General features: G+C 49.3%; 1 protein-coding gene across 2 annotated transcripts in view; it reads left to right on the top strand.

Moving 5' to 3' along the window:
- The window catches only part of EPN2 (epsin 2), a 49031-nt gene extending 38113 nt beyond the window's left edge, over positions 1-10918 (top strand). The window contains exons 4-9 of one of the 2 annotated variants that reach the window (XM_068146525.1): positions 1233-1325; positions 1597-1753; positions 5626-5802; positions 7379-7471; positions 8365-8580; positions 10558-10918. In XM_068146525.1, coding sequence (XP_068002626.1) covers positions 1233-1325; positions 1597-1753; positions 5626-5802; positions 7379-7471; positions 8365-8580; positions 10558-10889 — 1068 coding nt within the window. In that variant the 3' untranslated portion in view covers positions 10890-10918. The remainder of the gene's footprint in view (positions 1-1232; positions 1326-1596; positions 1754-5625; positions 5803-7378; positions 7472-8364; positions 8581-10557) is intronic. The other variant, XM_068146526.1, reaches the window with a different exon arrangement.
- Positions 10919-12364: the final 1446 nt, after the last annotated feature.

The raw sequence follows: 12364 nt of genomic DNA, 5'->3' as shown, positions 1-12364 counted from the left end.
GAAAACATGACTAGTCCTGAAAGCCTGCATTAACGGGGCCCGCATGAGCAGTGTCGGTGAATTCTGGTTACAGTGACAGGTTGAGTGATCTGTGCACTGGGTAAGATTGTCTGGAGCAGAAGGGTGACCTGACACACACTTCTAGAACATGTGCAGAACCTGGTTTAAAAGAATTGATGCATTGATTCCTCATCTTACCTCATGGGTTATGTTACTGTGTTAACTTCTAGGAGGCTCATTCTGGATTTGGAGTAAAAGCTGTAGCTGTGGATAAGGTTTATTGCATGTTAGTATATAACAAAGTTGTTGAATCTCAGCTGTGAGTGAAAATTGAAGTCAGCCATGCTGAGTGCCTGTAGTGTTTCAGAGGCTTCCTGTTGCAAGATTAGTTTGCTGCTGGATGTTAAACATTTGTATCTCTGTGCTTGGAAAGGGGAAGCTATCATCCAGTAAACTTTGTCATTGTTGAGCAATGAAGTGAAAGAATCTCAAAATCAGAGTATCAGTTGAAATAGCTTTAAACAAAAATCACCAGGGAAATTCCAGCTGGGGCATTAGTCAACTTCTGAAGAACATGATGCAAGCAAAGATCCTTAGAGTAGTTAGCTGTACCACAGACGTGGCAGTCTAGATGTTAAAAGCCTACAGAACAGGCATGGAGGTAGCTAGATGATTTCACTTCTTGCTAACAGTCACATCAGGAGCAGAGGGAAGCTGAAAGAAGGCAGGAGAACTAAAGTTCAAATGCCTGTGTCCTTCAGTGGTGATTTGAATGCTCATCACCGTAATTTGGAGATGGGCTATTGACTTTCTTTTGAAGTGCTGTGGTGCTTCCAGCATTGAATTCTGGAAAGAACATTTCCTTTGTAGCTTTCCCATGAGGAGTAAAACTACAGGAGGGTGAACTGCAGTCAGGCAAATAGATCCAGTCATGCCGGCAGGTGTTAGGGAGTCAGGGTGCTCCTGGCCTCAGTTTGAGGCAAGAACCACCAGAATCATTTCCCCTCTACTTGTGCTGTGTGTACAAGTTCCAGCGAAGAGCCCTGGCAGCCCCCGGCAGGTGCCTGTGGCACGTCACTCTTAGGGCGGCGGGGAACAGCGCCAGGCCCTCCCTGGCCGTGTCCTGCCCAGGGGGCTAGGCGCCAGGAGGGAGCGAGGCGCCAGGAGGGAGCGAGGCGAGCCGCCCAGCCCAGGCTAACGGTCTGTATCAACAGTGTTGATTTCCTTTGCAGGAGGAGCGCCTCAGACGCGGAGATGATCTGAGATTACAGATGGCTCTGGAGGAGAGTCGCAGAGACACAATTAAAATTCCCAAAAAGAAGGAGGTAGTGCCTTCGACTAAGAAACTCCTGGTTGTGCTGCCAAAAGCTGAAAAACAGTAACACAACATAGCTTAATGACTGAGCTCTTGTATGCTGCTGGGATGGCTTTGTTGTATAGCTTAAAGCTGCTTCCGTGCGGGTTAGCTTTCAAACTACTAGTCAATGCAGGTGTATAAGGAAAAAAAATTCATAATAAGTGCTTCTTCACTCTCATGGGTTTTGTCTTCCAAGGGGTGATGCTCTTGATTAAAGCTCAGATTCTTCCTGCCCTCAGCACACCACTCTGCTGGACCTCATGGACGCCCTGCCCTCCTCGGCACCCGCCCCGCCAAAAACGGAGCCCTGGGGACCTCCCGCTGCTGCAAACCAAACCGATCCTTGGGGAGGATCCACAGTTGCAGCTACTGCCTCTGACCCCTGGCAATCATTTGGTAAGAGTAAACTGCCAGCAGAAATGCTTGTTTAAAGGATTGTGCATTTTCATGTGGAGCTCTTCAAAGTATCTCTGTGTCTTAGGTCATGCTGGATAGTGATCTGTTCTGATTGCATCCCCTGCCCTAGGTCTAACCTTCCTCTAACACATTTCCAAGCAGAAACAAATGGAAGTTGCACTCTTCTTCCTGAGGTTTAAGCAGCTGGGGTTTTCTCTGTGCATTTTGAATCTCAAGAAAGCTTGAGTGAAGCTTCAGCTGTCTATACAGCAAACCCAACTTGTTTCAGGATGGGGCAAGGCTCAGGCTTTGTCTGCTGCTTGTGCCCAGTGTCATGGGTTGCCAGTAAGGCAGAGTGCTGTGGTTAGGAAGATTGTAGGTCTGAATTAACTACATCTTCAGTTGCTCCTGGTGAAATGCAGTGTGTTACACCCTCAGGACCAAATGGATTAAAGGCTGCAAATGGACATTTATATACTGAACAACAGAAAAAGAGAGATGGAGGTTGCCATTTGAAATCCTCACTGAGTTTCATCAGCTTTTGATTCTGAAGCTGTGGCATCTTGCTGAAGTGAAAGATCCAGTGCTTCACCTCTTGAGGAGCAACTAAGCTGCTTTGTGTGTTTGCTTTTGTGTGTGCTGCTGCCTGGGTAGTGTGCTGTGCTGTGGGCTAGCCAAAGGCTGTCCAAGGAGTTACTCTATTGCATAAGAAAGTTGATGGTTCCTCCTCTTTGCCACAGCTGTGGAATTGGAGCTGCCAGTCTTGTTATTATTGTTATTTGGATCTGTCTGTCTTTGTTTTGAGAGGCAAGGGGTCTCTGTGCAGGGGGAAGCTTTTTCATGAGGACCAACAGCTTAGTGCTATCAGTTTTGCTTCAGGCTGCTGATTCTATGACCTCCACTGTAAAGTGCTTCAAAGTCATTGGCATTAGCATTCAGCACACCACAGTCCAGACTCCTGATGAAAATTCTGAAGCTTAATAATGAAAAGCAGGCTTTATTTCTTTCTTTCTTTCCCCTCCTCCTGGTGACATTAAAGGCACCTGCATGGCTGCTGGGCCACCTGTGGTTCACTGTTCTAAATGGAATTTCTTTAGTGATAAACTGCAAGCATTGAATCAGAAAGTCCAAGCTCAGTGCCTTCAGGCTGCTGAGTGTATTCTTCTGTGGTTAAAAACCAAAATGCATCTTGAATCTTGTGCTCAGTAGATCATCCTCTGACAAGCTTTTCCTTGCACCAGTGGCAGCTGCAGCAGTTCCTCCCAGTGGCTTCCAACTTTATTAATGCCATAGAGCAGCTCCTTGTTCCAGCTTGCTGGTCATGTGGCCCCTGAGGATAGTCTTGAAGGTGTATGATGTATGAGTTTAACTGCCAATAAGAGTGACTCATTAAGCTGTACTTCTCAGATCCTGCCTGTGCTTTGGCATTTCAGGAGAGCTAATGGAAGCTAGGGGAAGGTATCTTCCCAAGTGCTCTCATTTTCTGCTCTTTACGAGAGAAAAGGCACTTTGGAAAGCTTCTCTTATGGGAAGTGCTGTCATTAGCATTTCTTGTGTGGCATTGCTAGGAGCTCAGCACTGAGGGTGGATAAAAGAAATGGAAGTATCCCTGTGGGAATAGTTGCACTTACTAGGGGAGTTGTAGCACTTCCTTCTCCAAAGCTGCAGCAAGGCCATGCTGCCTGTGGGTGAAGTGAAGACCAAGATCAAACTGGAATTTCCACCACTGTGTGTAGTGCTGCACTGATGGCCAAGGCTGCTGTGGCATCACAGAATCATACTGCTTGGAAAAGGTTTGTAAGGTTGAGTCCAACCATGTTCCTCAGCACTGCATCTCTGCCTGTTTGAAACACCCCCAGGGATGGGGATTCAGCCCTCTCCCTGGGGAGCCTGTTCCAGTGTTTGGGGACCTGTTCAGTGAAGAAGTTTCTTCTACTAGCCAAACCTAAACCTCGCTTGGTGCAACTTCAGGCCATTGGCTGTTGTCCTGTCACTTGTTACTAGGCAGAAGAGACCAGCTCCAACCTTGCTCCAGTCACCTCTGAGTGATCTGTAAAGAGTCAGAAGAATCACTAAGGTTGGCAAAGACCCCAGAGATCATCAAGTCCAACCTATCACCCAGCACCTCCTGAGTGACTAAACCACGGCTCCAAGTGCCACATCCAATCCCTTTTTGAACACCTCCAGGGACACTGACTCCACCACCTCCCTGGGCAGCACATTCCAGGGGCCAACAGAAGGTCTCTCCTTCAGCCTCCTTTTCCCCAGGCTGAACCCAGTCCCCCCAGTCCCTCCTCAGCAGACCCTGTGATGCCAAGGGCGTTCGTGTGTAGCGTTAGAAACGAAACCAACGTTCAGTTATGACTTGAAACGCAGGCAGTGATGAAAGAGAGCAGCTGTGTGCTGCCTGGATGATGCTGTCCTGCCCTTGGGTTATACAGTTGTGCTTCTTCAGCAGTTAAACCATGCCTGGCTGAGAAGGTTCACTGGGAAGGGGAAATGTTTGGATGCAGTGTTTGAGTTGAGGGTGACTGAGCCCCGCGGAGCCGCGCAGGATGTGCAGTCGAGTCCCAGCTTCCCCTTCCCGCAGGTTCCTGCTCTGATAAGCCAGAGCAGTTTCATTTCATGGTAGAAGGAAGAAGGGGTCACCTAAGCTGAACAGCAATAAGTTAGTAGGTTAGAGAGGAAGAAGAAAAAAAAACAGGAAATTGTATATAGCAAGGCAAGGGTTTTTTCTCTTTCCTCCTCCTTTTCCTTTGTCACTTCACAGTAAGCAGCCCTAACCTTGTGCACACTCTGAAGCTGTTTGGTCACCAGTATTTGTAGGAATGAAGAGTTTCAGCATCTGAGAATAGAATTAAGCAGGTTGGAAAAGCCCTTCAAGATCATCCAGTCCAACCTCTCCCCCAGCACCATCTGATCAACTCAACCATGGCACCAAGTGCCTCAGCCAGGCTCCTCTTAAACATCTCCAGTGATGGTGATTCTACCACTTCCCTGGGCAGCACATTCCCATGGCCAATCTCTCTGTGAAGAACTTCTTCCTATCACCCAGCCTGAACCTCCCCTGGCACAGCTTGAGACTGTGTCCTCTTGTTCTATTGGTGGTTGCCTGGGAGGAGAGACCAACCCCCACCTGGCTACAGCCTCCCTTCAGGGAGTTGGAGAGAGCAAGAAGGTCTCCCCTGAGCCTCCTCTCCAGGCTAAGCAACCCCAGCTCCCTCAGTCTCTCTTCACAGGACTGTGCTCCAGACCTCTCCCCAGTTTTGTTGCCCTTCTCTGGACATGTTCCAGCAGCTCCTCCTGAAGATACAGGCATTGGGTTTAGCAAAGAGCATAGAGGAAGAGATGTCAGTGGGCAGCTTAGCTCTGTGTCAGGATGAGCCCTTAGAAATGGGAACAAAAAGCACAATTAGCTGGAGGGAGCTGATGATAAACAGCAGTATGGTTAAGAGAGTTTGACAGCTGTTCCCTTTGAGCCTTTCAGATTGCTTTGTCCAAGTCTTCATATTGTGTATTTCCCACCTTGTACACAGAGGCTTTTCAGAATCCTCCTTACCCCTGAGTTCATAAGGGTGCCCTAGCTTTTGGTCACCCTCAGCCAGGTCTGCCCATTTTGGTGGCAGTGTCTGTAACACAAGGCAGTGTGTGTCCTGGTTGGAACTGCAGGTTTTACAGAGGTTACTTGTGCTGGTGTTTTTGGTGGTGTGACACAGATGCTGAGACTTTCCAGCATTCCTGATGTTGAGTTGCTTCTCCTATTTCAGTTCAGTACTCACTGACATGAATGGACCAGAAGAGAGATCAATTTGCAGGGAAAGTGTTCCAAAGGGAACTTCACTGACACGTCTTCCTGCTGGCTCTTCTTGCAGGTGCCAAACCAGCTGCTTCTGTTGACCCCTGGGCAGCACCAGCAGGATCCACCACAGCTCAGCCTCTCTCCAAAAACGTTGACCCTTGGGCTCCTGCTCAGCCATCTTCTACTGCAGCAAAACCCTCTGTGGATCCTTGGGGACCAGCACCTGCAAACAAACCTCTGTCTACTTCTGGTGAGAAACAGACTCCTCCCATATCTGTATCGTTTGAGTAGTGGGGGTGAAATCTGAATCATTTTCTTGCCTTGGTTAGTTAAAAGAAGTAATGTGCTGAGCAATTGCAGAGCTGGTCTGTAAAATAAATGGGACTTGTAATAGCAGGCAGCAAAAAGAGCTTTAGATGTAATTGCTCTGACTTGGAGCTCTGAAATCACCTTGCTGCTTTGTGCTCTGTCCCACGTTCTTTTCTTGCTCTGTGAGGATGTGTGCTGAGCACTTAGAACTGCTGCTGCAGTTGGATGGTTAAATGGACTTTAATTGGACAAGGCCTTAATTTCTGGGAATGAATGATGCTATAATTTTACCTTTCATCATGATCAATAGCTATGCAGATGGAGGTCTCCACAGATGTAGATTGACAGGTGGAGCAGCTCCATGCCGGGAGGAGACGTTTAGAGGTGCAAATGAAGGTTTGCTACTTGAGAGGGAGGGTGTGAAAGCTATCCCTACGCTGTTGTTGCAAGATGCAGAAGGTGCTGATGTAATTGGCTAGTCTCTCTGTGACTAATGCAACCTTGATGAATCTTAATACCTGCTGTTTTCACTTTGGCTCCGTGGCTAAATGCATCCAAAAGGCATTTTTTCTGCTGGTCATTCATCTCTGTATGTAATAAACAAAGGGATCTGAGCCCTGCAGACGTTAGTGCTGCCTAATCAGCTTTTCCCTGGGCAAAGGGCAATAACTGGCTGCTTATGGGAGCGATTCTTCAGCTGTGGTGGGTCTTTGTTCTGGATCAGTGGCATTGTTGTTCCTAATTTTTACTCATTCCGATGGCTTTGTCTTTTTATGCTCTGTATTGAGCTGAGTCTCTACCTTCATTTGCTTGAAATGTATTGAAGGTTGAAACTAAATTAAGAGCAACCCTTTAACAGGGAAAAAAATGTGTGTGTGTGTGGGGGGGGGACTCGAAAGCTTTTCAGATGGCTGTTCATTTAGGTGTGGTTTTTCTTCCTCAGTTTTGAGGTAAGGCTGTGCTCACATTGTGAAGATGTTCTGTTTTCATTGGTTGCAAAGTATGGGCAAGCTTTAGCTAACAGGCCCTCACCTTCTCTACACGGCATAGATAACCTTCTCTGTTGCATTCCTCTTCCTTTTAACTGTGGAAGCATAAAGTCAGATCGCCCCTGAAGCTGCAGCAGTGCTATGTTTGTCTTTGGGACTGGCTCCAGAGGTGTGTTTTACCCGAGGGCTGATTAACCCACTTCATAGTTCAGGCTGTAAATCCAATGCTGTTCTCTCCTTCTGCAGCCATATATCCCTGTCTGTACGTAGTGCAGACGCTCAGCAAACCCCAGCCTGCTGAGGGGTGCCTCACCCTGCTTTGAAAACACCTTGCTCTGAGTTACTTGTCCTGTGAGACAGCACAGATCCTTCTCCCTGTGCGTCAGTAAGAGTAGGAGCACTTAGGCTGCCCTGGAACCGGACCGAGCGGCTGCTGGGTAACATGACTGAGTTAGCAGTGAGCAGGCTGAGGTGGGTGCTGCATCCCAAGGTGCGTTACTGACAGGGCTGTCTTCTTGTTTTGGACAGGAAGTACATCTTTTGACCTCTTCAGTAATTTGAATGGTACAGTTAAAGATGATTTTTCTGAATTTGACACACTTCGAACTTCCAAAAAGCCAGGTATGGATCCACTTCGAGCATGTGGCCAGGTCGGGTGTCAGGCTCAGCAGCAGGTGGCTCTGTTCTGGGCTGGCATTGCAAACCCAGAGTCACCACGGGAGAGACCAAAGCCGCCGGCATGCAGCCGTAGAAGCTGGCTGCTAACGTTTTGGCCTGTGCATGAACTTGTGGGGAGTGAGCCTTTGGCAGCTGTAAACCAAAGAACTTCACTTTGTAACTCCTGCTGCACTGACCCAGAAATGTTTGCCTGCTAAGTTGACAGTACCCGGTGTTTGGGGTCTGGCTCAAGCTCAGCCAAACAGAGCAAGGCAGAGTGCCTTGCTCAAACCTGTAAACCCCAGTGTGTAAGGACAGTAGGAAGATCAGGAAACACACCCTGTGAAGGCCTGGGTTTACTTTTCATTAGGTCATTAGTCACTCAAACACTGCCAGACCTGAGCCTGTGAGTGCCTTGATACTTCCAGGATGGTTCTGTCTGGAAGGACAGTGACTAATTCAAAGCTGGGCTCCTTCAACACGAAGGGAACGACCTGGGTGGAATCAAGCTAGCTAGGGAGCAGCAGTGGTGGAGTGCAAGGGCAGAAGCCAAGGCTTTCACAGTGTCCTTTCCTTGCAGACTCTTAGTCCAGTCTGTGCTGTGAGAGTACTCATCAGGGCAAGTCAGGTGGCACCTTCAGTAGAGCACTGCAACTCTAACCATGGCTGCTTCATGCTCTTCTAAAGAATGTGGATCTGCTTGCTTGCTGTGAGGGTGCCAGGTGCTGAGCCATCTCCGTCTGACTGATAGAGGCGCTAGCTCTGGAAGCACCTCAGCTGTCGGCCGTCAGGGTGTTCTTGGCCTGACTGTGCAGATCACTGAGATAAGTTGTGTTCTCCTCTTTGTGTTGTTGCAGCTGAATCAGGTTCCACTTTGCCATCTCAGCATAGCGGTACCACGAGTCCTGATCTCTTTGATTCCCAGCACTCGAGCGTGACATCAGGCAAGCAGAGCGCGGCCCGGAAAACCCCGGAGTCCTTTCTGGGCCCCAACGCTGCTTTGGTGAACCTGGATTCACTCGTGTCTAAGCCACCACAACCTGTTACTTCACTGAATCCATTCTTGGCACCAGGTCTGTTCCTGCACCCTCCTGCAGTTTTCTGTTTTGGCTCTCCCTTCCTGCAGGAGAACTCTGCATAACTCAGTCCTGTTTGATTTTGAAGTAAACTGGATTGGGATTGTTCTGCTTGATTGCCTCATGACTGAGAGCAGCAGGGTGAGACATCGTAGTTCCAAGTGCAGTGTCTGCAGCTGATCTGCTGGCTGAGTTTTATGCACAAGAGTTTTATTTACAAGTGCTTGTAGTGACAGGATGAGGGGCAATGCCTTTAAGCTTGAAGAGGGTAGATACAGACTGCACATTAGGAAGAAATTCTCTACAGTGAGGGTGATGAGACACTGGAAACAGGTTGCCCAGGGAGGTTGGAGATGCTCCCTCCCTGGAAGCATTCCAGGCCAGGTTATACAGGGCCCTGAGCAACCTCTTCTAGCAGAAGGTGTCCTGTGGCATGGAGGCTGGAAATCTTTACGGTTCCTTCCATTCTGTGATCTCTGCCTGCAGCCTGAGGTTCCAGATGGCAAGCTGCAGCATAGCCTGGTGGGCTGCTGGTTAGGCTGTCTTTAGGCTAGCATGCTAAACTGGTTTTGATCAAAACACACTCAGTGGAGTCTTGTGAAAATTGGCTATTGCAGTTGTGCAGATTGGGCCAATCTGTTAGGAGTGAGCAGCCTTAGAGGGTGACACCAAGCACGTGGAAGATGTGCTGTAAAACATCTGCTGCCCTGCACGGACATTTCTGCACGGCACTGCTGTGGTGAAAGACTTCCAAGTGCTATTTTCAGGAGTTATTTGTCTTTTCCAGTGGAAAAAAAAGAAAAAGGAGGAGGGGGGAGGAACCACCCCCCACCCTCCCCAGTTTGTTAAACTCCTTGGGTAGGAAAAACGCAGTAATTCTGAGCAGCCTTGGCAGTGCTTAGCGAGAGGAAGTCTGCGGGTCTGCCATCACCGGTTACTACCAGCAGTTTGTGAGGGGTCACTGGGCCATCCAAATAAGGCAGCACATCCCCAGTGAAAGGAATTTGTAGTGTTGGCAGCAGCCCAGAGGACCTCAAACGCTGGGAAAAGTTCTCTGCTTTCCTAGCACCGCTGCAGTTCGGAAACAACTTGTTTACTTTGTGAATTCTTGTGGAAACCTGGTGCCAGAGGCATGCACGGCTCCTGAAAGGGGGGGACTGGAGGAGGTCTGGAAGCAGAGGCAACAGAGGAGTGCTAGAGCTGCAATTCTCTTCTGAAATGTGTGTTTGAAGTAAAATTTGAGCAAGGCAGTTAGTGATTGGGCTCCAGAGGTCTGGGGTTGGTCAGTGCTTTAGAAGAGAAGGCTCATAGCAGCCTTCCAGGAGTTGAAGAGGGCTACAGGAGAGCTGGAGAGGGCCTTTGTAAAAAGCCATGGGGTGACAGGATGAAAGGTAGTGACTTCAAACTGGAAAAGCTCCACTTCAGTTAGACTTTAGGAAGAAATTCCTTCCCATGAAGGCAGTGAGGCACTGGAACAGGCTGCCCAGAGAAGTTGTGGAGGCTTTGAGCCTGGCGGTGTTTCCAGGGCAGTTTGGATGGGGCCTTCAGCAACCCGGTCTAGTAGGAGGTGTGCCTGCTCGTGGCAGGGTGGTTGGAACTTAGATGATCTTTAAGGTCCCTTCCAACCCAAACCATGCTATGGCTCTGTGATCTGGGTGTCATGGTTAGGAGTGTTCCAGGTAACCAAGTCAGAATCTGTCCCTCTGGTGAAAAGTGTCAGCCCTGAAAAGTGTCAGCCAGCATGGGGATGTTTTGTGACGTTGGTAGGCTCCAGGAATTGGCTCTGGTTGTGCCCCAGTGCAGCTGCAGTGTGCTGCATGGCATCTCTGCAGGTTTCTCCAGGGTGATTTGGGGTTGGGAGCATCTGGGGATGTCTAGAAGGATGTTCTTTGCCAGCAAAGATGATCTCCAAAGCCTTGTGTTCGTGGAGTTGTGATCTCTCTCCCTCTTCCCCTCTCCCTCTCTCAAAACCAGGCGCTGCTACAGCACCAACTCCAATCAACCCCTTCCAAGTGAATCAGCCTCAGCCCCTCACTCTAAACCAGATGCGAGCGAGCCCCGTGATGGGAAGCAGCCCTTCCTTCAGCGCGGTGCCGCCGATCAGCATGGAGCCAATACCTCTGTCTTCCATGGCCCCGGTGCCCGTGGGCATGGCCCCGATACCAGCGATGGGCGCTGTGGCCTCCATAACGAGGATGGGCCAGGGGCTGAGCATTGCAGGATCAATGCCCCAACCTCTCCACAGTACAGGAATGCCGCCGGCAGCCTCCCAGTCGACAAACACGACTAACCCTTTCCTCCTATAAAGACCCAATTAAAGGAACTTTGGGTTTTTTGGGTTTTTTTTCCCCTTTTTTTTTTGTTCTTTTCTTTTCATAGTGTTTCCAGGCTGAAGTCTTTACAGCTGAATGAACGTGGCCTGTGTGGACTGAGCGGTGTGTAAGAGACTTGGAAGTAGATTTGCAGTTTACAGTTACGATCTCTGCGGAGTTGTCTCTACTTACCAGTTAATCTCAATCTAGTCTTTGCTACAGATGGTACCTTACTTTGGCTTGTTGAGCATTACCTGAGGTGTTCAGACTTTCCCACCAAAGTCAGATTCTGCCCATTTTGTTACTTTGTTAAATCATTTCACTACACTTCCTAGGGGGAGGACCTGCCCACTGGAGGCTGCGCTGGCTGTTCTGTGGGTGTCAGCCGAGGTGCTGGACCCTGACAGCTTTCACCTTCTGTGCTCGCATCTGTCACGCCCGACATGATAGACCTGAGGTTCAGAGTGCTAGTGAATGTTTTGCACATAACTACACACAGTTCTAGACTGTTGGTTCACCCATAGTCCTTACTCTGCTCTTAGAAGAGACCGATGGGGAGGGCCCAGGGCTGGGGGAGGGGAGGGGAAGGGGAGGGGGGGGGCTGCTTTTTAACGCATTAAACCTGGCACCGCGCAGATCGCACCGCTTCTCCTCTCCGGAGGTGTGACTGTGAAAGCAAGCTTGTCTCAAAAGGAGAACAAACAAACAAACAAACCAACCACCAACAAAACCAACCAAAAATCCACCAAAAAAAAAACCCACCCCCACCAAAACAGCAGAAAAAAACACCCCCCCCCACCCCCAAGCCCCCAGGAACACTGCCCGAGGTGCCGGTATGCCGTGTGCCGTCCTGCGCAGTGTCGAGTCGTACACTACTCCCAACGGACTCCCGAGGAACTCGCTGTCGAGTGGCATGCTGCACTCCTGCTGAGTGAGTGTCCTGCTCTCTGCTTCTCCAGTACCAGCTTCCTTTGGAAGTTTATCATGTGCATTTGTTTCTGTTTTGCTTTGGGTTGTTTTGGTTCTGTGTTTCATTCGACTTAACGACCTGAGCTGGAAGAGGAAACAAAAGGATGCAGTGAGGACAACTTTCGACTTCAGTCTCACCGGGGCGAGCTTTAAAAACTAATTCAGGCTTAACCTTTGCTATATGCAGTTACTCTTGTATACTTTTGCACATATGTTGTTTAGTACAGTCTCATATTTTGAGTTTTGCAGAGTTACCTGATAGTCTTTTTCCCCCCTCTTTCCCCTCCTTTTTCCCCTCCTTTTCCCCCTCTTTCCCCTCCTTTTCCCCCCCCTTTCCCCTCCTTTTCCCCCCCCTTTCCCCTCCTTTTCCCCCCTCTTTCCCCTCCTTTTCCCCCCTCTTTCCCCTCCTTTTCCCCCCTCTTTCCCCTCCTTTTCCCCCTCTTTCCCCTCCTTTTCCCCCTCTTTCCCCTCCTTTTCCCCCCTCTTTCCCCTCCTTTTCC

This window comes from Melanerpes formicivorus, unplaced genomic scaffold (assembly GCF_026170545.1).
Source record: "Melanerpes formicivorus ecotype bairdi unplaced genomic scaffold, bMelFor1.0.p_v2 SCAF_14, whole genome shotgun sequence".
NCBI lineage: Eukaryota > Metazoa > Chordata > Aves > Piciformes > Picidae > Melanerpes > Melanerpes formicivorus.
Note: the sequence above shows the minus strand (reverse complement) of the source record. Positions and strands in the feature narration are given on the sequence as shown.